Below are 26,958 nucleotides of genomic sequence, written 5' to 3' on the forward strand. Positions count from 1 at the left end.
TTCTATCCTTACTTTCTCGAGGGTTTTTATTAAGAAAGGTTGCTGAATTTTGTCAAATGCCTTTTCTGCATCAATTGACAGGATCATATGGTTCTTATCTTTTCTTTTATTAATGTGATGTATCACGTTGATTGATTTGCAAATGTTGAACCAGCCCTGCATCCCAGGAATGAATCCCACTTGATCATGGTGAATAATTCTTTTTATATGCTGTTGAATTCGATTTGCTAGTATCTTATTGAGAATTTTTGCATCCATATTCATCAGGGATACTGGCCTGTAGTTCTCTTTTTTTGCTGGGTCTCTGTCTGGTTTAGGAATCAAAGTAACACTGGCTTCATAGAATGAGTCTGGAAGTTTTCCTTCCCTTTCTATTTTTTGGAATAGCTTGAGAAGGATAGGTATTATCTCTGCTTTAAACGTCTGGTAGAACTCCCCTGGGAAGCCATCTGGTCCTGGACTCTTGTTTGTTGGGAGAGTTTTGATATCTGATTCAATTTCTTCACTGGTTATGGGTCTGTTCAAGTTTTCTATTTCCTCCTGTTTGAGTTTTGGAAGTGTGTGGGTATTTAGGAATTTGTCCATTTCTTCCAGGTTGTCCAGTTTGTTGGCATATAGTTTTTCATAGTATTCCCTGATAATTGCTTGTATCTCTGAGGGATTGGTTGTAATAATTCCATTTTCATTCATGATTTTATCCGTTTGGGTCATCTCCCTTTTCTTTTTGAGAAACCTGGCTAGAGGTTTATCAATTTTATTTTTTCAAAAAACCAACTCTTGGTTTCGTTGGTCTGCTCTACAGTTTTTTTAGATTCTATATTGTTTATTTCTGCTCTGATCTTTATTATTTCTCTTCTTCTTCTGGGTTTAGGTTGTCTTTGCTGTTCTGCTTCTATTTCCTTTAGGTGTGCTGTTAGATTTTGTATTTGGGATTTTTCTTGTTTGTTGAGATAGGCCTGGATTGCAATGTATTTTCCTCTCAGGACTGCCTTCTCTGCATCCCAAAGCCTTTGGATTGTTGTATTTTCATTTTCATTTGTTTCCATATATTTTTTAATTTCTTCTCTAATTGCCTGGTTGACCCACTCATTCTTTAGTAGGGTGTTCTTTAACCTCCATGCTTTTGGAGGTTTTCCAGACTTTTTCCTGTGGTTGATTTCAAGCTTCATAGCATTGTGGTCTGAAAGTATGCATGGTATGATCTCAATTCTTGTATACTTATGAAGGGCTGTTTTGTGACCCAGTATGTGATCTATCTTGGAGAAGGTTCCATGTGCACTCGAAAAGAAAGTATATTCTGTTGCTTTGGGATGCAGAGTTCTAAATATATCTGTCAAGTCCATCTAATCCAATGTATCATTCAGAGCCCTTGTTTCTTTACTGACCATGTGTCTAGATGATCTATCCATTTCTGTAAGTGGAGTGTTAAAGTCCCCTGCAGTTACCACATTCTTATCAATAAGGTTGCTTATGTTTGTGAGTAATTGTTTTATATATTTGGGGTCTCCCGTATTCGGTGCATAGACATTTATAATTGTTAGCTCTTCCTGATGGATAGACCCTGTAATTATTATATAATGCCCTTCTTCATCTCTTGTTACAACCTTTAATTTGAAGTATAGTTTGTCTGATATAAGTATGGCTACTCCAGCTTTCTTTTGACTTCCAGTAGCATGATAAATAGTTCTCCATCCCCTCACTTTCAATCTGAAGGTGTCCTCAGGTCTAAAATGAGTCTCTTGTAATCAGCAAATAGATGGGTCTTGTTTTTTTATCCATTCTGATACCCTATGTCTTTGGGTTGGCGCATTTAGTCCATTTATGTTCAGTGTTATTATAGAAAGATACAGGTTTAGAGTTGTTGTGATGTCTGTAGGTTTTATGCTTGGAGCGATGTCTCTGGTACTTTATCTCACAGGATCCCCTTAGGATCTCTTGTAGGGCTGGTTTAGTGGTGACGAATTCCTTCAGTTTTTGTTTGTTTGGGAAGACCTTTATCTCTCCTTCTATTCTAAATGACAGACTTGCTGGATAAAGGATTCTCGGCTGCATATTTTTTCTGTTCATCACATTGAAGATTTCCTGCCATTCCTTTTTGGCCTGCCAAGTTTCAGAAGAGAGATCGGTCACGAGTCTTATAGGTCTCCCTTTATATGTTAGAGCACGTTTATCCCTAGCTGCTGTCAGAATTTTCTCTTTATCCTTGTATTTTGCCAGTTTCACTATGATATGTTGTGCAGATCGATTCAAGTTACGTCTGAAGGGAGTTCTCTGTGCCTCTTGGATTTCAATGCCTTTTTCCTTCCCCAGATCAGGGAAGTTCTCAGCTATTATTTCTTCAGGTACACCTTCAGCACCTTTCCCTCTCTCTTCCTCCTCTGGAATACCAATTATGCATAGATTATTTCTCTTTAGTGCATCACTTAGTTCTCTAATATTCGCCTCATACTCCTGGATTTTTTTATCTCTCTTTTTCTCAGCTTCCTCTTTTTCCATAATTTTATCTTCTAGTTCACCTATTCTCTTCTCTGCCTCTTCAGTCCAAGCCGTGGTTGTTTCCATTTTATTTTGCAGCTCGTTTATAGCATTTTTTTTAGCTCCTCCTGACTGTTCCTTAGTCCCTTGATCTCTGTAGCAGTAGATTCTCTGCTGTCCTACTATGCTGTTTTCAAGCCCTGCGATTAATTTTATGACTGTTATTCTAAATTCACTTTCTGTTATATTGTTCAAATCCTTTTTAATCAGTTCATTAGCTCTTGTTATTTCCTGGAGATTCTTTTGAGGGGAATTCTTACGTTTCGTCATTTTTGATAGTCCCTGGAGTGGTGCAGAACTGCAGGGCACTTCCCCTGTGCTGTCTTGAATAACTCGCATTGGTGGGCGGGGCTGCAGTCAGACCTGATGTCTGCCCCCAGCCCACCGCTGGGGCCACAGTCAGACTGGTGTGTGCCTTCTCTTCCCCTCTCCTAGGGGCGGGATTCGCTGTGGGGTGGCATGGCCCGTCTGGGCTACTTGCACACTGCCAGGCTTGTGGTGCTGGGGATCTGGCATATTAGCTGGAGTGGATCGGCAAGATGCACAGGGGCGGGAGGGGTAGGCTCAACTCGCTTATGCTTCGGTGATCCGCTTCAGGAGGGGCCCTCTGGCACTGGAGGGAGTCAGACCTGCCACCGGAGGGATGGATCCGCAGAAGCACAGCGTTGGGTGTTTGCGCGGTGCAAGCAAGTTCCCTGGCAGGAACTGGTTCCCTTTGGGATTTTGGCTGGGGGATGGGCAAGGGAGATGGCACTGGCAAGTGCCTTTGTTTCCCGCCAAGCTGAGCTCTGTCGTCCAGGGCTCAACAACTCTCCCTCCTGTTGTCCTCCAGCCTTCCCGCTCTCTAAGCAGAGCTATTAACTTATAACCTTCCAGATGTTAAGTCCCGCTTGCTGTCAGAACACACTCCGTCCGGCCCCTCTGCTTTTGCAAGCCAGACTCGGGGTCTCTGCTTGGCCAACGAGCTGCCCCTCCACCCTGGGCTCCCTCCCGCCCGCCAGTCCATGTTACGCGCACCGTCTCTCCGCCCTTCCTACCCTCTTCCGTGGGCCTCTCGTCTGCGCTTGGCTCCAGAGAATCCGTTCTGCTAGTCTTTTGGCGGTTTTCTGGGTTATTTAGGCAGGTGTAGGTGGAATCTAAGTGATCAGCAAGACGCGGTGAGCCCAGCATCCTCCTACGCTGCCATCTTCCCTCAATCTTCCACATTTTGTTTATCCACTTGCCCATTGATGGACATTTGGGTTGTTTCTACTCTTTGGCTGTTATGAATAATGCTTCTATACAAATATTTATGTACAAGTTTTTGTATGGATATATGTTTTCATTTCTCTTGAGTATATACCTAGGAGTAGAATTACTGGGTCATGTGATAACTTTATATTTAATCATTTAAGGAATTCTCAGACTATATGCCAAAGTTGCTGCATTACTTTACATTCCCACCAGCAGTGTATGAGGATTCCAGTTTCTCAACAACACTTCTTATTATCTCACTTTTTGATTATACCCATTCTAGTCGGTATAAACTGGTTTCTCATTTTGCTTTTGATTTGCATTTCCCTCTTGACTAAGGATGTTGAACATCTTTTTGTGTGGTCATTGACCAGTTGTACATCTTATTTGGAGAAATATTTATTCAGAACTTGGTGTGGTTTTTATTTGGGTTATTTCTCTTTTTATTGAGTTCTAAGATTTATTTATGTGTTTTAGACACATTTTTTTCTATCAATTTTGACTTGCAAATATGTTCTCCCATTTTGTGGGTTGTCTTTTCACTTGATGATATCCCTTTAAGTGGAAAAGTTCTTAATTTTGATGAAGTCTATCTCTTTTGTCTTTTGTTGCTCACATTCTTGGTGGCATACCTAACCATCCTTTGCCAAATCCAAGGTCATGAAGATTTATCCTTACGTTTTCTTCTAAAGGTTTTGTAGTTTTAGTTTTACTTTTATGTCTTTGATCCATTTTGAGTTACTTTTTGTATATGGTGTGAGATAAGGGTCCAACTTCATTCTTTTCCATGTGACTCTACAGTTGTCCCACCACCATTTGTTAAAACGACTTCTTCTTTCTTCATTAAGTGGGCTTGGCACCCTTATCAAAAATCAGTTGAGCATAGATGCCTGGATATTTTTCTGGGCTCTCAATTCTATTCCATTGATCTTTATGTCTCTCCCTGTGTCAGTGCCACACAGTGGTGATAACTATAGCTTTGTAATTAAGTTTTGAAATTGGGAAGTTTGAGTCCTCCAACTTTGTCTTTTCAGAATTGTGTTGGCTGTTTTAGTTCCATATGAATTTTGGAATCAGCTTGGCAATTTCTATAAAGAAATCAGCTAGGATTCTGGTATGGATTGTATTGAATCTGTGGTCATTTTGGGAACTATTGCTTTCTATTTTTTTTAATTATTTTTTTTATTTATTTTTTATTTTTTAATCTACATCCAAGTTACTTAGCATATAGTGCAACAACGACTTCAGAAGTAGATTCCTTAATGTCCCTCACCCATTTAGCCTATTCCCCCTCCCACAACCCCTCCAGTAACCCTCTGTTGTTCTCCATATTTAAGAGTGTTTTATGTTTTGTTCCCCTCCCTGTTTTTATATTATTTTTGCTTCCCCTCCCTTATGTTCAGCTGTTTTGTATCTTAAAGTTCTCATATGAGTGAAGTCATATGATATTTGTCTTTCTCTGACTGACTAATTTCGCTTAGCATAATACTCTCTAGTTCCACTCACATAGTTGCAAATGGCAACATTTCATTCTTTTTGATTGCCGAGTAATACTCCTTTGTATATATATATATATATACCATATCATCTTTATCCATTCATTCATTGATGGAACATTTGGTCTCTTTCCATACTTCGGCTATTGTTGATATTGCTGCTATAAACATTGGGGTGCATGTGCCCCTTCGAAACAGCACACCTGTATCCCTTGGATAAATACCTAGTAGTGCAATTGCTGGGTTGTAGGGTAGTTCTATTTTTAATTTTGTGAGGAACCTCCATACTGTTTTCCAGAGTGGCTGCATCAGTTTGCATTCCCACCAGCAGTGCAAAAGAGATCCTCTTTCTCTGCATCCTCACCAACACCTTTTGTTGCCTGAGTTGTTAATGTTAGCCATTCTGACAGGGGTGAGGTGGTGCCTCATTGTGGTTTTGATTTGTATTTCCCTGATAATGAGTGATGTTGAGCATTTTTTCATGTGTTGGTTGGCCATATGGATGTCTTCTTTGGAGATGTGTCTATTCATGTCTTGCCCATTTCTTCACTGGATTATTTGTTTTTTGGTGGGTGTTGAGTTTGAAAAGTTCTTTATAGATTTTGGATTCTAACCTTTATTGGATATGTCATTTGCAGCTATCTTCTCCCATTCCATCAGTTGTCTTTTAGTTGTGCTAATTGTTTCCTTTGCTGTGCAGAAGATTTTTTTTGATGAGGTCCCAATATTTCATTTTTGCTTTTGTTTCCCTTGCCTCCGGAGACGTGTTGAGTAAGAAGTTGCTGTGGCCAAGGTCAAAGAGGTTTTTGCCTGCTTTCTCCTCGAGGATTTTGGTGGCTTCCTGTCTCACATTTAGGTCTTTCATCTGTTTTGAGTTTATTTTTGTGTATGGTGTAAGAAGGTGGTCCAGGTTCATTCTTTTGCATGTCGCTCTCCAGTTTTCCCAGCACCACCTGCTGAAGAGACTGTCTTTATTCCATTGGATATTCTTTCCTGCTTTGTCAAAGATTAGTTGGCTGTACGTTTGTGGGTCCATTTCTGGGTTCTCTATTCTGTTCCATTGATCTGAGTGTCTGTTCTTGTGCCAATACCATACTGTCTTGATGATTACAGCTTTATAATACAGCTTAAAGTCCACGATTGTGATACCTCCAGCTTTGGTTTTCTTTTCTAAGATTGCTTTGGCTATTTGGGGTCTTTTCTGGTTCCATACAAATTTTAGGATTATTTGTTCTAGCTCTGTGAAGAATGCTGGTATTATTTTGTTAGGGATTGCATTGAATATGTAGATTGCTTTCGGTAGTATTGACGTTTTAAAAATATTTGTTCTTCCTATCCAGGAGCATGGAATCTTTTTCCATTTTTTTGTGTCTTCTTCAATTTTTTTCATAAGCTTTCTATAGTTTTCAGTGTATAGATTTTTCACCTCTTTGGTTTGATTTATTCCTAGGTATTTTATGGTTTTGGGTGCAATTGTAAATGGGATTCAATTCCTTGATTTCTCTTTCTGTTGCTTCATTGTTGGTGAATAGGAATGCAACTATTTCTGTGCATTGATTTTATATCCTGAAACTTTGCTGAATTCATGAATCAGTTCTAGCAGTTTTTTGATGGAATCTTTTGGGTTTTCCACCTAGAGTATCCTGTCATCTGCTAAGAGTGAAAGTTTGACCTCCTCCTGGCTGATTTGGTTGCCTTTTATGTCTTTGTGTTGTCTGATTGCAGAGGCTAAGACTTCCAATACTATGTTGAATAACAGTGGCGAGAGTGGACATCCATGTCTAGTTCCTGACCTTAGGGGGAAAGCTCTCAGTTTTTCCCCATTGAGGATGATATTAGCGTTGGGTCGTTCATATCTGGCTTTTGTGATCTCGAGGTATGATCCTCCTATCCCTAATTTCTTGAGGGTTTTTATCAAAAAAGGATGCTGTATTTTGTCAGATGCTTTCTTTGTATCTATTGAGAGCATCATAAGGTTCTTATCCTTTCTTTTATTGATGTGATGAATCACCTTAATTGTTTTGCAGATATTGAGTCAGGCTTGCATCCCAGTATAAATCCCACTTGGTCGTGGTGAATGATTTTTTTAATGTAGTGTTGGAACCAGTTGGCTAATATCTTGTTGAGGATTTTTGCATCCATGTTCATCAGGGAAATTGGTCTATAGTTCTCCTTTTTAGTGGGGTCTTTGTCTGGTTTTGGAATCAAGGTAATGCTGGCTTCATAGAGTTTGGAAGTGTTCCTTCGATTTCTGTTTTTTGGAACAGCTTCAAGAGAATAGGTGTTAACTCTTCTTTAAATGTTTGGTAGAATTCCCCTGGAAAGCCGTCTGGCCCTGGGCTCTTGTTTTTTGGGAGATTTTTGATTACTAATTTGATTTCTTTACTGATTATGGGTCTGTTCAAATTATCTGTTTCTTCCTGTTTCAGTTTTGGTAGTTTATATGCTTCTAGGAATTTGTCCATTTCTTCCAGATTGATTGCCCATTTTTTTTTTTTTTTGCGTATAATTGCTCATAATGTTCTCTTATTATTGTTTTTATTTCTGCTGTGTTGGTTGTGATCTCTCCTCTTTCATTCTTGATTTTATTTATTTGGGTCCTTTCCTTTTTCGTTTTGATCAAACTGACTAGTGGTTTATCAATTTTGTTAATTATTTCAAAGAACCAGCTTCTGGTTTCATTGATCTGTTCTACCGGTTTTTTGGTTTCGATAGCATTAATTTCTGCTCTAATCCTTATTTTTTCCCGTTTTCTACTGGTTTTGGGTTTTATTTGCTGTTCTTTTTTCTAGCTCTTTAAGATGTAGGGTTAGGTTGTATATCTGAGACCTTTCTACCTTCCGTACGAAGGCCTGGATTGCTGGGAACAATTGCCTTTTAAACAATGTTAAGCCTTCCAATCCATAAAAATGGGATATTTCCCACTTATTTAGATTTTATTTAATTTCTGTCCACAATATTTTATAGTTTTAAGAATACGAGTTTGCTCTTTTTCATTAAGTTTATTCCTGAATATTTTAATTTTGTTTGATGCTATTGCAATAGAATTGTTTTCTTAATTTGTTTTTTGTTTATTAATTGTGAATGTGCAACAATAGAATTGATTTTTTATATTTACTTTTTATCCCACAGCCATGCTGAACTCATTTAGTAGTTCTAATATAAAACTTTTTTATTGCTTATTTATTTTTGAGAGAGAGATAGCATTCACTAGTGGGAGAGGAGCAGAGAGAGAACAGAAGATCCGAAGTGGGCTCTGCACTGACAACAGCAAGCCCAATGAGAAGCTCAGACTCATAAACCATGAGATCATGACCTGAGCTAAAGTCAGGTGCCCCTAGTAGTTCTAATGTAAAATTTTTTATGTATTCCGTAGGACTTTCTAGATGCAAGATCTTGTCATCTGCAAATGTAGTTTTACTACTTCCTTTGCAATCTGCATGTCCTCCCCACACCTCTCCTAATTACTCTGACTAGTACCTCCAGCACTATGTTAAATAGAAGTGGCATAGTAGACATCCTTATGTTCCTGTCTAGGGTGCCGACATCCTGTCTTTAAATATTGAGTATGATTTTAGCTGTGCGTTTTCCATAGATGCTCTTTATCAGATTGAGGAAGTTCCCCTCTATTCCTAGTTTGTTGGGCATTTTTATCAAGAAAAGGGTTGGGTGTTGTCACATGCTTTTTCTGTGTCTTTTGTGATGAGGAAGTGAGTTTTGCTTTTTATTCTTTTGATTTTTGGATGTTGAACCAACCTTGTATTTGTGGAATAAATCTCACTTGGTGAAGGTGTATCATATTTTTTATATATTGCTAGATTTTAGTTTGCTGGTATTTTGTGGAGGCTTTTTGTGTCTATATTCATAAGAGATACTGATCTGTAGTTTTCTTGTGATGTCTTTGTTGGGTTTTATTATCACGGTGACACTAGCCTCATACAATGAATTGGCAAGTGTCCCCTTCTCTTTATTTTTTGGAAGAACTTGTGAAAAATTAGTGTTAAAACTTTAAATATTTGGTAGAATTCAAGGATGAAGCCGTCTGTGTCTGGACTTTACTTTGTAGGTAATTTTTTTATTATTATTAACTCAAACTCCTCACTTGCTTTTGGTCTGTTCAAATTGTCTATTACTTTTTGAGTCGTTTTTAGTGGTTTATGACTTTCTAGGAATTTGTCCATTTCATTTAAGTTATTTAATTTGTTGGTATACATAGTTCATAGTATTCCTTTATAATCCTTTTTATTTCTTCAAATAAAATAAATTTATTAGTAATAGATTGGTAGTAAAGTTTTTTTCTTTAATTTTTGATGTGAGTCTTCTCAGTTTTTTTCTTGCTTAAACTAGCTAAAGTTTATTTTGTTGATATTTTTTGTTGCTATTGATCTTTTGTGAGAACCAACCTTTGGTTTCAATTATTTTTTCCTTTTTTATTTTCTTTTTGATTAGTTTCCACTCTGATCTTTATAATTTCCTCTTTCTGTTTGCGTTAGTTTTAATTTGCTCTTTTTCCAATGCTTATGGTGAAAGTTTAGGGTTTTTTACTTGAGATCTTTCTACTTTCTTTATACAGGTACTTATAAGTATAAATTTTCCTCTTAAGATTTGGCTGTATACCATAAGTTTTTGTCACTTATAAAAATATTTTCCTTTTTTTGGATCCCATTTTATTTTTTGTATGTGTGTATGTATGTATGTTTGTATTTTTAAATATCAGTTAACATACAGTGTAGTATTGGTTTCACAAGTAGAACCCAGTGATTCTTCGCTTCCATATAACACCCAGTGCTTATCCCATCATGCGCCCTCCTTAACGCCTATCACCCGTTTAGCTCATCCCCCCATGAACCTCCCCTCCAGCAACGTTCAGTTCTCTGTATTTAGGGGTCTCTTATGGTTGGCTCCCTGTTTTTATCTTATCTTTCCTTCCCTTCCCCTATGTTCATCTGTTGAGTTTCTCAAATTTCACGTATGAATGAAATCATATGATGTTTTTCTCTGACTTATTTTTCTTAGCGTGATACATTATAGTTCCATCCACATTGTTGTAAATGGCAAGATTTCAGTCTTTTTGATCACCAAGTAATGTTCCATTGTATAATATGTCATATCTTCTTTATCCATTCATCAGCTGATGGACATTGAGCTCTTTCCATAATTTGGCTATTGTTGATAGCACTGCTGTAAACATTGGAGTGCATGTGCCCCTTTGAATCAGCATTTTTGTATCCTTTGGATAAATACCTAATAGTGCAATTGCTGGGTCATAGGGTAGCTCTATTTTTAATTTGGTAGGAACCTTTCTACTGTTATTCAGAATGGCTGCACCAGTTTGCGTTCCCACCAACAGTGCAAAAATGTCCCCCTTCCTCCACATCCTGGCCAACATTTATTGTTTCCTGAGTTGTTTGTTTTAGCCATTCTGACAGGTGTGAGGTAGTTTCTCAGTGTGATTGAAGCTTCTGCACAGTGAAGGAAACAATCAACAAAACTAAAAGGCAACCACTGGAATGGGAGAAGATAGTTGCAAATGACATATCGTATAAGGGATTACTATCCAGAATCTATAAAGAACTTACCAAACTCAATACCCAAAAAAAACAAATAATCCAGTGAAGAAGTAGGCAGAAGACATGAATAGACACTTTTCCAAAGAAGACATCCAGATGACTAACAGACACATGAAAAGATACTCATACTCATCATCAGAGAAATATTAAAAGTATTTTCTGATTTCTCGGGTTTTTTTCCGCATAGGTTATTTAGGAATGTTTTGTTTAATTTCAGCATATTTGAGCTTCCCAAGTCTCATTCTCCTGTTGATTTCAGATTTCATTCTACTGTGGTTGGAGAACGTACTTTGTATTATTTCTATCCTTTTAAGTTTACTGAGGTTTGTTATGTGGCCTAGCATGTGGTCTGTCCTGGCGAACATTCCATATGCACTTTAGAGGAATGTACATTTTGCTCTTGTTAGGTAGAATGTTCTATAGATAAGTATTAGGTCTAGTTGGTTTATAGTGTTGTTCAAGTCTTCTGTTTCCTTGTTACTTTTCTGTCTAGTTGTTTTATCCATTTTTTAAAATGCCATATTGAGGTCTCCAACTTTTTTTCTTTCATTGTCTCTTCCTCCTTTTTGTTAGTTTTTGCTTCCTGTATTTTACTGCTCTCTTATCATAGTAGATACGTGTTTATAATTCTTTTTTTTTGATACGTGTTTATAATTCTTATATTTTCCTCACACATGACCTTATTTCATTATGAAATATCCCTCTTTATCTGTAGGAACATTTTTTATTTTAGAATCTGTTTTTTATGATATTAATATAGCCACTTCAGCTTTCTCATCATTGCTGTTTACATGATACATGTTTTTCCATCCTTATGTTTTCAATCTATTTGTATCTTTATATGTAAAATATGTGTCTTGGGGTGCCTTGGTTGCTCAGTCAGTTAAGCGTCCGACTTCAGCTTAGGTCATGATCTCTTGGTTTGTGGGTTCAAGCCCCGTGTCAGGCTCTGTGCTAACAGTTTGGAGCCTGGAGCCTGCTTCGGGTTCTGTGTCTCCCTCTCTCTGCCTCTCCCCCACTCACACTGTGTCTCTCAAAACTGAATAAACATTTAAAAAAATTTTTTTTAATAAAATATGTGTCTTGTAGACAGCTTATAATTGGATCATGTTTAAAAAAATAACAGTCTCTACCTTTTTATTGAATTGCTTAATCCATATTTGTTATTGATATAGTTGGATTTATATCTTCCATTTTGCTTTTTGTTTTCTATATATCTATACCTGGAAAGGTGGTGGATTAGCTATCCTGAAAAACTCCCTTGAAGAAAATAACTAAAATGCTAGATAAAAATATCAAAACTATCTTCTAAAACTTAAGAGTTGACATAACATTTAAGTATCTTCAGGTCCCAAAAAATAAAGTGAAGGCACGAACCCACCCTAGGCATAATTAAACACTAGCACAGATTGTCACCCTAAGGGTTTCACTGAAGTCTATAGATCTGGGATTTATTTTTAAGGTCTACGTGAAGTTGTGACCAAAATATAGAACTTAGGGCACACCCATAGTGAAAAAGTCCTGCTTAAAGCTGGGTTTCCAGTAGGCTGCAATCTAGTAAAAGAATAATAAGAAATAAACACATCCATCCAGAAGAGTAAAGCAAGGAAACTTGCCTGTCTTAACCTCAGTAGCAGGTCTGGGGAAAGAAGGCAGTAACAAATTCATCCTCAGAATTTGTAACTACAGAGCAGCTCTCACATAGGTTTATAGTTGTGAAGTTTGCACTGGTACAGTTTATCAGTGCAGTAAACTACATGTGTATCTGAAAATTCTGCAACCCAGAATTTTATTTAAAATGGCCCTAGTAGGGGCGCCTGGATGGCGCAGTCGGTTAAGCGTCCGACTTCAGCCAGGTCACGATCTCGTGGTCCGTGAGTTCGAGCCCCGCGTCAGGCTCCGGGCTGATGGCTCGGAGCCTGGAGCCTGTTTCCGATTCTGTGTCTCCCTCTCTCTCTGCCCCTCCCCCGTTCATGCTCTGTCTCTCTCTGTCCCAAAAATAAATAAACATTGAAAAAAAAAAAAATAAAAAAAAAAAAATAAAAAAAAATAAAATGGCCCTAGTAAAAGGGGCACCTGGGTGGCTCAGTTGGTTAAGTGTCCGACTTCAGCTCAGGTCATGATCCACAGTTCATGGGTTTGAGCCCCGTGTTGGGCTCTGTGCTAACAGCTCAGAACCTAGAGCCTGTTTCAGATTCTGTGTCTCCCTCTCTCTCTGCCCCTCCCCAGCTCACACTCTGTCTCTTTCTCTCAAAAATAAACACTTAAAAAAAATTTTTTTAATGGCCCAAGTAGTGCCAACTCATGCCAGCTCATGCCAGGCTGACGCAAATGCACATCTCTTTAAAGGAATTTCAACCCAGACCTCAGAATATGCCCCCAAATGCCAAACTCATAGACACCATGAGTGAAAAAGTATAAAAAATAGAAGTAACAAGCAAAAATGAGACCCACAAAGACAATTTTTCAGGGCTTTCTGGAAAAATGGCTGATTCTACGATTGGAACAGGAAATACAGAAGATGAGCCTGGAGCATCTTGTAGTGCTAGAAAGTAAGGAGAAAACCTTAAAGTGATGGAGAGTATGTCAAAGGGACACAAGAACTAAGTAAAAGAGCTCCTAGTGACCAAAGTTCCAGCAATTTGAGTAATATAGTAGTATTGAATTATAACCAAAGAATAAACATTCATGGATCCATAATGATATAAATAAATGATTGAATAAATAAATGGGAGCAAATAGACAGTTCTGTGCAGAATCCCAAATGTCTGAGTATGTATGGAGTATGTAGACACTTTACCCTTAAGGAGGTAGAACATAATTCCCTAGTCTTTAAGAATGGATTGCACATAATAACTTCCTTCCAAAGAGTTTAATATGGGAAGAAAAAAGAGAGTAAGTTTACAGTGAAGAACCCTGACGAAAACACTACCTCAACCAGGTGGTCAAAGTCCACACCAACAGTGATAAGTCATGCTGACGGTATGTACCCTTAATATGTAATGAGAATGGCACTTTAAAGTCTTCCTCCCCCAAACCTGTAACACAGTCTGTTCATGAGAAAAACAAATGAACAACATTCTTCAAAATATTTGATTGGTACTTCTCGAAACTGTCAAGGCCAGGGGTCCTGGGTGGCTCGGTCGGTTAAGTGTCTGACTTTGGCTCAGGTCATGATCTTGCAGTTCGTGAGTTCAAGCCCCACGTCGGGCTCTGTGCTGACAACTGGGAGCCTGGGGCCTGCTTCAGATTCTGTGTCTCCCTCTCTCTCTGCGCCTCCCCTACTTGCACTCACTCTCCCTCTCTCTCTCAGAAATAAACATTAATTTTTTTTTTTTTTTAACGTAGGTGTCATAAAGGACAAAAGCTGAGGAACTATTCTAGATCAAAGGAGACTAATGAGGCATGGCAGCTAAATGCAGTCATGATTCTAGATTGGACTGTAACCCCGGGGGAAAAATTACTATAAAGGACAATTTTGGGAAAGTTGCTGAAATTTGAACATAATCTTCACATTAGTATCATATCAATGTTAAATTAAATGTATTTGATAATTATACCATGGTACGTAAGAGAATGCCTTTCCTTTTAGGGTATATACACTATAGTATCCCAGGATGAAAGGACATGATATTTATAACTTATTCTCTGATGGTTCAGATAAAATGTAAGTAATATGCATATGCTTGCAGGTTGTGATAGAGAGATAAGCCAGTGTAGCAAAATGTTAACAATTGGTGAACCTACCAGAAATGTATGGAAGTTTATTCTATTTTGCTGCCTTTTGGTAGGATTGGAATTTTCTTTTCTACAAAATAATATAAATAATAATATATTATTTATAATATTAATAATATATAAATATTATGATATAAATACATTACAAAATATATTTGTAAATATAAATTTTACAAAATAATAATAAAATTTATCTTTACCAGAAAGGGTCTGAAAAAGATGATGGAGGTGGTGTAGGATTTAGCTATACAAGGTATTAAAATAAACTATACAGCAGTAACCATTAAAAGGATGCTATTGTGGGGGGCGCGTGGGGGGGCTAAGTCAGTTAAGCATCTGACTTCTGCTCAGGTCATGATCTTGCAGCTCGTGAGTTCAAGCCCCACGTTGGGCTCTGTGCTGACAGCTCAGAGCCTGGATCCTGCTTCAGATTCTGTGTCCCCCTCTCTCTCTGCCCCACCCCTGCTTGTGCTCTCTCTGTCCTTCAGAAATGAATAAACATTAAAAAAAAAAATTAAAAAAAAAAGGATGCTATTGGGTCAAGAGACTGAGAGTGGGTACCTCAATGGAAATAAATACAGTGAGAATCTACTGTTTTAAAAGTGCCATTTCACATCAGTTTGGAATAGATGGATTATTCAACACATTATACCAAGATGCTTAGCTAGCGTTTGGGGACGTGTGGGGGTAGATTTCTCCTTACCCCTGTTACCGAGACTCGTATATTTCAGAGATGTAAGTAATAAAAGAGCATGAGATCATAAAAGTTCTGGATGAAGGCGTGGATTATTATTTCTTATAAAGTAAGGTGACAAAATCTAAAAGTCCTAAAAGCAAATATTTGATAAATTTGTCTACGTATTTTAAATTTCTGCATGGTAGAAAAATACTATATGCAAAGTCAATTTATAAATGCAAAGTAGGAAAACAATTTTAAACAGATAAACTTGAGAAAAGGGGGCTAATTTTCTTAATATGCAAATAGCTTTTTTATAAATCAGACAGTCTAATAGAAAAACAAAGATCATGAGCAGGAATTTTATGGTAAAAGAAATACACATGGCCATGAAAGATATGAAACAATACTTAGCCTTTTTCATAATTAAAGAAATATAGTAAACCACAGATTTTTTTTTAATATTCATTTTGAGAGAGAGAAATTGGGGGGGAGGGGCAGAGAGAGAGGAAGAGACAGAATCCCTAGTAGGCTCCACCCTGTCAGCGCAGAGCCGTATGTGGGGCTCAATCCCACTAAACATGAGATCATGACCTGAACTGAAATCAAGAGTCAGACTCTTAGCCAATTGAGCCACCCAGGCACCCCTAAAGCACAAATTTTTTAAGCCCTTTAGAATAGCACAGATGAAAAGATTTGATGCTGATTATAAAAATATTGTTGGAACTTAGGATCCCAAGCCTGCTTGGGATTCTCTCTCCCTCTCTCTGCCCCTCCCCTACTTACATGCGCTCTCTCTGTCTCTCAAAATAAATAAATAAACTTAAAAAAAAAAGTATTGTTGAGATATGGGGAAATGTACATACATCTTCATAATACTATTGTTAGAAGTGCAAATTTATTGCAACATTTTTTTTTTAATTTTTTTTTTTCAACATTTATTTATTTTTGGGACAGAGAGAGACAGAGCATGAACGGGGGAGGGGCAGAGAGAGAGGGAGACACAGAATCGGAAACAGGCTCCAGGCTCTGAGCCATCAGCCCAGAGCCTGACGCGGGACTCGAACTCACAGACCGCGAGATCGTGACCTGGCTGAAGTCGGACGCTTAACCGACTGCGCCACCCAGACGCCCCTTTATTGCAACATTTTTAAAGAATAGAGCAATTTGACAATGTCTAACCGTTGTGACTTTATTAACATTTGTTAAGTAGAGCTCTGGGATGTCCAATGGCTCAACAAAAGAGTACAAGGGAAATTGATATAGAGAACTGTATTACTCACAGGTCCTGGAGGAGGTACACAGCATGCTTTGAGGGGACACACGGGGCAAGAGAATGGCAAAACCTGGGGTACATGCCTTTATTAGGGTCTATAGGTGGATTGGTTCCCAAGATAAGGGTGAACTGGTGAATTCAAAACCAGAAAGGGCAGTATTTTGGTAAGCTTGGCGAGGGTCTTGTGTAAGCGGTGCACAAAGGGTAAGGCCCTAAGAGGTGGGGAGACTGTGTATCACAAGGACTTTTGGGGAGGTCATATAAGGAACTTAAATACTTAAGATTCTGCGTGCTGTTCTCTAGGGCATGCATTCGAAGGAGGGGCTAGTGTTAGTTCAAGGCCCCTGCAATCCGCTTGCCTACACAAAATGGATGCTGAAGCAGCAATATTTTGGACCCCTTTATCTAAACTCTCAACATGGACTAAAATTGAAATAAATGTTTCTTTCATCCAGCATTTCCACTTGCAGGAGTTATACACATAAAGTTGTATCAGACATAAAATCTCACACGCACACACACACACACACGCACAGATATCCACTGCAGCATTCGTCAGGAGAGTAAACATTTGGAAACAACCTAAACATGTAGTTAAATTATATATCAAATCAGTAAATATAAAACGTTTACATATGCATAAAATATTTTTTTCATTGAACAAATATTTTTGCAGCACTTGGCAGCATTTTATCTAAATGGGTATATAAAACCTGGTTAATAGTTGTTATTATTAGAAAGTGGCTTAGGGGTTGAGGGATGGCAGGGAGACTTTTTCGCCTTAAATTCTCTACATTATTTGAATATTTTACAATGAGCATATTTAACTTTAATTTTTAAAAGTAGTAAATCATAGTTTAATATACTTTGATATATTTGGGGAGAATTTTACAAATGCTGTGTGTAAAACTAATGTATTAGAATAGACATCCATCTCAACTGATTTGACATTTACTCAATGAAGTACCATGAGATAGGGTTGTGTAGTCTCATTGCTCATAGAGCTCTTTATACTCAACGGATTCAGCTTGCTCATTTTCTACTCTTTACCATGTATTTTACTTCAGCCCCAAGTCAGTGGGACTGCGTTGTTTGAAAATACTGATATTGGAAAACAAATACATTTTCCAGTAATGTTATCTATTTCCTCATTCTTTTGCTTTTGCTTTATTTTTTAATGTACTCTCATTAGCCCTTTGACATTTTGCTGCTTTTATCCTGTTGCTATGGTATCCTTCCTGAAGTATAGCCATAATCTTGTTTTTCCTCTGCTCAAATGGTATACTGGTGCTTAATTTCCATTAAGAATAAATTTTAAAGTCCTTAGCCTAGTGTTCTAGCCTTCACATAATTTGTCCTCAAATTCCTACCTCCTCTCCTCTCCTCTCCTCTCCTCTCCTCTCCTTTCCTTTCCTTTCCTTTCCTTTCCTTTCCTTTCCTTTCCTTTCCATTCCTTTCCATTCCTTTCCATTCCTTTCCATTCCTTTCCTTTCCCTTCCTTTCCCTTCCTTTCCCTTCCTTTTCCTTCCTTCTCTTTCCTTCCCTTTCCTTCCCTTTCCTTCCTTCCTTCCTTCCTTCCTTCCTTCCTTCCTTCCTTCCTTCCTTCCTTCCTTCCTTCCCATAATTTTATCATGGAAAGAACACTGAACATGAGATCTACCCTCTTAACAAAATTTTAACTGTACAGTATATTGTTGACTATAGGTGCAATGTTACACAGCAGGTCTCTAGAACTTACTCATCTTGCTTTGACTGAAACTCTATGCCCATTGATTAGTAACTCCCCATTTCCTACCCTTCCCCCCAATCCCCTGGCAGCCACTATTCCATTCTTTGATTCTGTGAATTTGACTATTTTATATCTCTCATAAAAGTGAAATCCATGTTATTTCACTTAACATAATGTCCTCAAGGTTCATCCATTATGTCACATATAGCAGAATTTCCTTCTTTTTATGGATATACCGTATTTTCTTTATTCTTCGATATGTTGGTGGATATTTAGTTTGCTTCTACATTTTGACTGTTGTGAATAGTGCTGCAGTGAACTTAGGAGTGCTAATATTCCTTTGAGATCTTCATTTCAATTCTTTTGGATAAATACCCATAACTGGGATTGCTGAACCGTATGGTAGTTCTAATTTGAATTTTTTTAGGAACCTTCGTACTGTTTTCCACAGCAGCTACAACATTTTGCATTCTCACCAACATTTGTTTTTTGGGTTTTTTTGATAATAGCCATCTTGACAGATGTAGATGATAATTCATTGTGGTTTTAATTTGCATTTCCTTGATAAGATTAGTGAGTGATGTTGAGCCTTTTTTCATCTACCTCTTGTCCATTTATATATCTTGAGGAAATGGCTGTTCAAGTTATTTGCCTAGGTTTTCAATTGGGTTATTATTTTACTATTGAGTTGTATGAATTCTTTATATATTTTGGAGATTAGCCTCTTATCAGACATATAGTATACACTTCTTTTCTCTTATTTCATACATTGCCCTTTCTCTTTGTCAGTTGTTTCCTTTGCTGTGTAAAAACTTTTTAAAAAAAATTTTTTTAATGATGGGTATTTTTCTTTTTTTCTTTTTTTAAGTTTATTTATTTTGAGAAAGATAGAGAGTAGGGGAGGGGCAAAGAGAGGGTGAGAGAGAGAATCCCAAGCAGACTCCACACTGTCAGCACCGTAGCCCGATGCGGGGCTCAAACTCATGAACCGCGAGATCATGACCTGAGTCAAAATTGGACGCTTAACCAGCTGAGCCACCCAGGCGTCCCTAAGTGTGAATACTATTTCTAAAGGGAATACAAATATTTTGAAAATCCTTCAAAATCTTTTTCTTTCTCCCTTTCAGAGTCCAGATGTCATTCAGAATTTGAAAATACTACCCATTCTGTCTTCAGGTCAGCCAAGTTTTACTTTCATCATCCAGTCCACCTACCAACTGATCAAGATGTTTGCCATGAATCCTTGGGGAGGAGTGTTTTCATGAGGCATTCTTGGAAAGATTTCTTTCAGCGTCATCCAGACAAACAAAGAGAACATACTTGTCTTCCTTCCCCTGATGAAAATGTGGAAAAGACCAAGGCAGATTATACCAGAATAGAGAGCCTCAGTATCAATGTAAACTTGGAAAACAAAGAAGTGATGCATTCCACTAAAAGTCAGGCTAGAGATTATCCAAAAAGTGACAAACAAATTAGTGATCCAAAAAGGGATCGTAAGGTCACCCCAGAGCTAACAACTCAGCACACTGTGAGTTTGAATGAACTCTGGAACAAGTATCAGGAGCGACAGAAACAAAAGAAACCTCCTGAGTTTAGTGACAGAAAAGAACTATCCTTGGTAGAGCGACTTGATCGTTTGGCTAAACTTCTTCAGAATCCCATCACATATTCTCTCTGGGCCTCTGAAAGCACACAGGATGATAGCAGAGGGGAACGGGATATTAAGCAACAGCAGAAAATCAAATTTCAGAAAAAGAAGCGGTATAAGAGCCTGGAGAAATGCCATAAAAACACAGGAGAGCTTAAAAAAAGCAAGGCGCTTTCTACTCATCAAGCTGGGAAGTCCAACCAGATTAAAATTGAACAGATTAAATTTGATAAGTATATCCTGAGAAAACAGCCAGGTTTTCATTATATAAACAACACTTCCTCAGATTCTAGACCATCTGACGAAAGTGAGCTGCTCACAGACACTGCCACCAACGTCCTTTCCACAACCAATTCTCCTGTGGAATCTGATATCTTGACCCAAACAGATAAAGAGGTGACTTTGCAGGAGAGAAGCAGCTCTATTTCCACCATTGACACTGCCCGACTGATCCAAGCTTTTGGCCATGAAAGAGTTTGTCTGTCACCCAGGCGAATTAAATTATACAGCAGCATTACCGACCACCAGAGGAGATACCTTGAGAGGCGGAGCAAGAAGAATAAGAAAGCTTTGAATACAGGTCATCCCCAAATGACTTCTGAGCACACCAGAAGGAAACACATCCAGGTACATGGCTACAAATTCCGTCTGGCAATGTGACTGCCTTTTTCATGGACTTTTTAATTAAGCTTTGCACACAGGTGAAAAAAAGCCAATTGCCCTTTCCTCACTATAACATTTCTTACCAACTTTCGGAAAAGAGTGAGAAAGTGTAGTACAGTGCTATTGTGAGTTGTCATTCTTTTCTTCAACACTCAGTTACGACGAAGGGCTTTGCTGCTAAATGCTTCAGAATCTGCAAAGTGTACCCCTGGCACGGGGGAGCTTCCAGTTTAGGATGACCTCCATTCTGAACATTAGTGCCTGGCCGTTTCTGTTTGTTTGGGGTTTTTTTGCTTATTCATTCCTCCCTGTCTTTCAAGAAGTTTTGAGATGTTCTTAAACACATACACAGATATACACAGACACAAATATCCAGACACGTACTTATGTAAGTAATACAATAATGATTTTCTTGAGTAAATGAAGAATTAGAATGATAGAAAATTAAATTAAAGCCAGGAAGGGATGAGCTACAACATGATTTTTAAGGATAAATAAATGAAGAATTGTGAGTGTTGGGAAGACAAGTTGAAGCCAGAGGGGAGATAAATAAATACACCTTGTGGATATGGTTGCTAGAAGTGAGCCACAAATTTTGCTCTATGTTTTCTAGCACGTGGTGTTGCTACAACTTTGTGATCAATTACATAAGTCTATAATATAAAAACTAGGTTTTCAAAAGCATTATAAATATTTCTGATACTGAGACCTAAGAGAAATTTCTCTCATCTATTCTCATAAAGAAGGCACCACAGTGTATGTAAGAGTCCTCAACAGCATCCTTACAAGGAATTCAGTAACAACACCCATAAGATTAATATGACCTTATGTTAGGGAGTTTCAGTAAAGGCAGACTTCAAGGGGGCAGCAAATGCAGACTAATACTTTAACCCAAGAATAAAATTTAGGGTATCTAGAGGAGTGTTCTCCAAAGAGGGATGCTTACAGAATGGGGCACTGGAGTACAGACAAAAAAAAAAAAAGATAGATATTTATTTTTCTCAGCCTTTTAAAATTTATATTTCTGTATATGTTTTATAATATATGAATAGAGCCATAATTTATAACATAAATAAATATCTACTTTGGTAATTTGTGCTCAAAAATATTTTATCAGTAGGACTGCATGATCAAAAAAACTTAAGAGACCACTAGTCTAGAGGCAAGGAGACACAAGACTTTGAGACAATTCATAAATATTATTTCTCATAATTGAGTTTTTGGTAGGTATTAAATGATAGTGATTACATGTATAAATAGAACAATATGACTTTTTAAAGTAGGAGAAGAATTGGGAATGATAACAGATTAAGGCTTTTTGTTCCATGGAGGAGATAGGGAAAAAAGATCTCAGTAGAGGGTGTGTGTGTGTGCGTGTGTGTGTGTGTGGCAAAATCCATACACTTTACACGCATAAAGTTTATAGTTTTAACCATCTTAAAGTGTACAGTCTAATGGCACTGAGTATATTCACAGTGTTACGTATCACCGCTATCCAGTTTGTGTACTTTTTCATCACTCCAGTAGAAACTTCCTAACCATTAAGCAGTCGCTCTCTATTCCCCCTCCCACCAGCCCCTGACAACCATGAAGCTACTTTCTGCCTCTGTTGCCTGTTCTGTGTATTTCATATAAATGGAATCATACGGATGTGACCAAGTCAGACATCTGTCACTTTAACATATTTTTGAGGTTCATCCATGCCCTAGCATGTATCAGTACTTTATTGCTTTCTATGGGTCAATAATATTCCATTGCATGTATATGCTATATTTTATTTATTCATCTGTTTGTGGACATTTAGGTTGTTTCCATCTTTTGGCTACTGTAAAAGGAGCAGATATGAACATCTGTACACAAGTTTTTATTTGAACACTTGTGTACAGTTCTTTTGGTTATATACTTAGGAGTGGAAGTTCTAGGTCATATGATAATTCTGTGTTTAGCTTATTGAGTAACCACCAAACTGTTTTCCACAATGGATATACCACTTATATTCCCACCAGCAATGTCTGAGCGCCCCATTCTCTCCACATTGACCAGCACTTTTTATTTACCTTGTTTTATGGTTTGTTTGTCTGTTTGGGTTTTTCTTGCCATGCTAGTAGGTGTGAAGGGTATCTCATACTCATTGTCATTTTGATTGTGGTTTTGATTTGCTTTCCCCTTTCCTAATGACAGTAAGCATCTTTTCCTGTGCTTGTTGGCCATGTGTATGTGTGTGTGTGTGTGTGTGTGTGTGTGTGTGTGTGTGTGTACATATATATATCTTCTTTGGAGAAATGTCTATTCAGGTTTTTGCCCACTTGTAATTAAGTTGTTTGTTATTTTGAATTGCAAGAGTTCTTTATTTATTCTGGATTGTAGATTCTTATTGGGTGTGTAATTTGTAAATATTTGCTCCCCCCCCTCCCCGGGTTGTCTTTTCACTCGCTTATTACCATCCTTTGATGCACAATAGTTTACTTTTGATGAAGTCTATTTTTTTCTTTTGTTGCTTGTGTTTTTGGTATCCTATCTAAGAAACCACTGCCAAATCCAGTCTTGTCCCTATATTCTTTTAAGAATTTTATACTATTAATTCTTTCATTTACCTATTTGATATATATTGGGTTAATATTTGTATGTAATATAAGGTAAGGGTGAAACGTCATTCTTTTCCACGTGGATACCCAGTTGTCCTAGTACCAGTCTTTGAAGAGACTATTCTTTCCCCATTGAATGGTCTTGACACTTTTGTCAAAAATCAACTGACAGTAGATGTGAAGGTTTATTTCTGGGCCTTCAATTGCATTCCTTAGATCTACATGCCTAGTCATACTCCATTACTGCAGTATTTTTGATTACTCTAGCTTTGTAGTGAGTTTTAAAATTGAGAAGCACGAGTTTTCCAATTTTGTTCTTTTTCAAGACTACTTCGCTATTCAGGCCCCTTGTATTTGAATATGAATTTTAGGATCAGCTTTTCCATTTCTGCCAAAAAGGCCATTGGGATTTTGATATTAATTGCATTAAATCTACAGATTGGTTTGGAGTTTATTGCAATCTTAATATTAAGTCTTCAGGCTGTGAACACGGAATGTCTTTCAATTTATTTAGGTTTTTAATTTCTTCCAGGAATGTTTTGTAGCTTTCATTTTACAAGTCTTAGACCTTCTTAGTTAAATTTATTCTTGGTTTTCTTTTTTTTTTTAAATATGAAGTCCCAACAGGTGCCCTCCTCAATGCCCATCACCCACTTTCCCCTCCCTCCCACCCCCCTTCAACCCACAGTTTACTCTCAGTTTTTATAGTCTCTTATGGTTTGCCTCCCTCCCTCTCTAACTTTTTTTTTCCTCCTTCTCCTCCCCCATGGTCTTCTGTTAAGTTTCTCAGGATCCACATGAGAGTGAAAACATATGGTATCTGTCTTTCTCTGTATGACTTATTTCACTTAGCATAACACTCTCCAGTTCCATGTTGCTACACAAGGCCATATTACATTCTTTCTCATTGCCAAGTAGTATTCCATTGTATATATGAACCACAACTTCTTTATCCATTCATCAGTTGATGGACATTTAGGCTCTTTCCATAATTTGGTTATTGTTGAAAGTGCTGCTATAAACATTGGGGTAAAAGTGCCCCTATGCATCAACACTGCTGTATTTATTTGATTTTCTTGTTCTCTCTTTTTTTTTTATTCTTAAGTGTGGTAAAATCCATATCACAAAATTTTTCATCTTACCCATTGTTAAATGTGCAGCTTGGTGCATTCATATCATTGTGTAGGATCCATCGTAGGAACTCTTGTCATCCTGCAAACCTGAAATTCTATACCCACTCAACAAACTCCTCATTCCACTTGATGCTCAGCCTCTGGCAACTACCAGTCTACTTTCTATCTCTACTTTCTATCTCTATTTGACTACTCTAGGTACCTCATATAAGTAGAATCATGTATCATTTGTCTTTTAGTAATAGGCTGATTTCATTTAGCAAAATATCCTTAAGGTTCATCCATGTTGTAGCATGTAACATGATTTTCTTATTTTTTAAGGGTGAATGATATTCCATTGTATGTATATAGCACATTTTACTTATCCATTCATCTGTTAATAGACGCTTGGGTTACTCTCTCTTTTGACTATTGTGAATAATTTTGCTGTGGATATAGGTGTACAAATATCTCTTCAAGAACCTGCTTTCAATTGGCGGGGGAGGTAATAAAACCAGAAGTAGAAGGCAGAATCATGTGGTAATTCTATTTTTAATTATTTGAGGAGCTGCCATGCTGTTTTCTATACCATTTTTAGTCCCACCACCAGTGCACAGGGGTTCCAGTTTCTCCACATCCTTGCCAACCCCTGTTTTGTTTTGTTTTTTTAATAAAAATAGTCATCCTAATGAGTGTGAAGTGGTATGTCATTGTGCTTTGATTTGTAGTTCCCTAATGATTAGTGATATTGAACATCTTTATTTGCTTATTAGTTATTTGTATGTGATCTCTGGAGAAATATCTATTCAAGTCCTTTGCCTGTTTCTTAATTTTTTTGTTGTTCATTTGTAGGATTTCTTTATATGTTCTGGATATTAACCTCTTCTACTTAATTTTCAATATTCTTTCTGATTCCATGGGTTGCCTTTTCATTCTGTTGATTTTGTCCTCAGAGGCACAGATTTTTAATTTAGATGTAATCCAGTTTATCTGTTTTTGCTTTTGGTGTCATATCCAGGAAATCATTGCCAAATGCAATGTCTTTAAGGTTTTCTCCTATTTTCTTCTAAGAGTTTTATGGTTTTAGGTCTCATGTTTAAGACTTTTGATCTAAGTTTTTGTATATGGTGCAAAGTAAGGCTCCAAGTTCATTCTTTTCCATGTGGATATCTAGTCCCAGCACCATTTGTTGAAAAAAGACTGTCTTTTCTCCATTGAATGGTCTTGGCACCCTTGACAAAAATCAGTTGACAATATATATATGAGGGTTTATTTCAGGCTCTCTAGTCTAGTCTAGTCTAGTCTAGTCCTATTCTATTCTATTCTATTCTATTCTATTCTATTCTATTCTATTCTATTCTATTCTATTCTATTCTATTCTATTCTGCTGGTCTTTATGTCCTTCTTTATGCCAGTCCCACACTAGTTTTGGTTTGTTGTATCTTTGTAATAAATTTTGAAATCAAGTATAGAACCTCCAATTTATTCTTTTTTTTCAAGACTGTTCTGGCTGTTCAAGGTCCCTTGAAATTCCATATTAATTTGTGTCAGTTTTTCTTTTTGATGTTATGTAATTGTTTTCTTAATTTCATGTTTGCATTGTTTATTGCTAGTGTAGAGATACACAACTAATTTTTGTATATTGGTTTTGTACTCTATAACTTTACTGAATTTATTTGTTGACTCTTAACAGTTTTCTTGTGGATTCCTTAGGATTTTCTACATATAAGATCATGTCATCTGTGAATAGAAATAGTCTTACTTCCTCCTTTCCAATTTGGGTGCCCTTTATATACTTTCTGGCTAGAACTTCCAGATCAACAGTGTCAAACAGAAGTGGCAAAAGTGTCTTGTTCATGTTCTTAGAAGGAAAACATTTAGTCTTTCACCATTGAGAATGATGTGAGCTTGAGTTTTCATACATGACTTTTATTGTGTTAAGGAAGTTCCCTTTCTTTCTTGATGAGTATCTTTACCATGAAAGTGTTGTGTTTTTTGCCAGATGCATTAGCATTTATTGGGATGATCATCTGGGTCTTTTTTTTTTTCTTTTATTCTGTTAATATGGTATAGATTGATAATCATGTATTGAACCAACCTTGCATTCCTGGGATAAATCCTTAAATATTCCTTAGTCTTGATACATAATTCTTTTCATATGCTGCTAGATTCACTTTGCTAGAATTTTGAAAAGGTCTTTTGCATCTCTGTAAAGGATATTGATCTATGTTGTTTTTTTTTTTTTTTAATACCTTTGTCTGCCTGTGGTATCAGGATAATAATGGCTTCATAGAATGAGTTAGGACATTGTCCATCCTCTTTGATTTTTTTGGATGAGTTTGAGAAGAATTGGTGTTAATGATTGATACTTTCTTTAAATGTTTGGTAGAATTCATCAGTGAAGCCACTAGTCATGGGTTTTTCTTTGGGGGAAAAGTTTATTACTGATTCAGTCTTTTTACTGTAACTCTACTCAGATTTTCTATTTTTTCCTGAGTCATTTTTTTGTAGTTTGTGTGTTTATAAGAATTAATTCATCTCTTTGTTTTTCTAGTCACTACTCTGTTTATCTTCACTCTAATCTTTATTATTTACTTCTGCTTGCTTTGGTTTTAGTTTGCTCTTTTTTTACCCCTAATTCCTTACAGTTTGAAGTTATTGATTTTAAGTTATTATTCTTTGTAAGTGATGAATCAC

General features: G+C 37.1%; 1 protein-coding gene across 4 annotated transcripts in view; it reads left to right on the forward strand.

Moving 5' to 3' along the window:
- The window catches only part of ALMS1 (ALMS1 centrosome and basal body associated protein), a 225,545-nt gene that overhangs the window by 160,255 nt on the left and 38,332 nt on the right, over positions 1-26,958 (forward strand). For all 4 annotated transcript variants that reach the window (XM_030310857.1, XM_030310858.1, XM_030310860.1 and 1 more), the window contains one exon: positions 19,381-20,528. In XM_030310857.1, coding sequence (XP_030166717.1) covers positions 19,381-20,528 — 1,148 coding nt within the window. The remainder of the gene's footprint in view (positions 1-19,380; positions 20,529-26,958) is intronic.

This window comes from Lynx canadensis, chromosome A3 (assembly GCF_007474595.2).
Source record: "Lynx canadensis isolate LIC74 chromosome A3, mLynCan4.pri.v2, whole genome shotgun sequence".
In the NCBI taxonomy this organism is placed as follows: Eukaryota; Metazoa; Chordata; class Mammalia; order Carnivora; family Felidae; genus Lynx; species Lynx canadensis.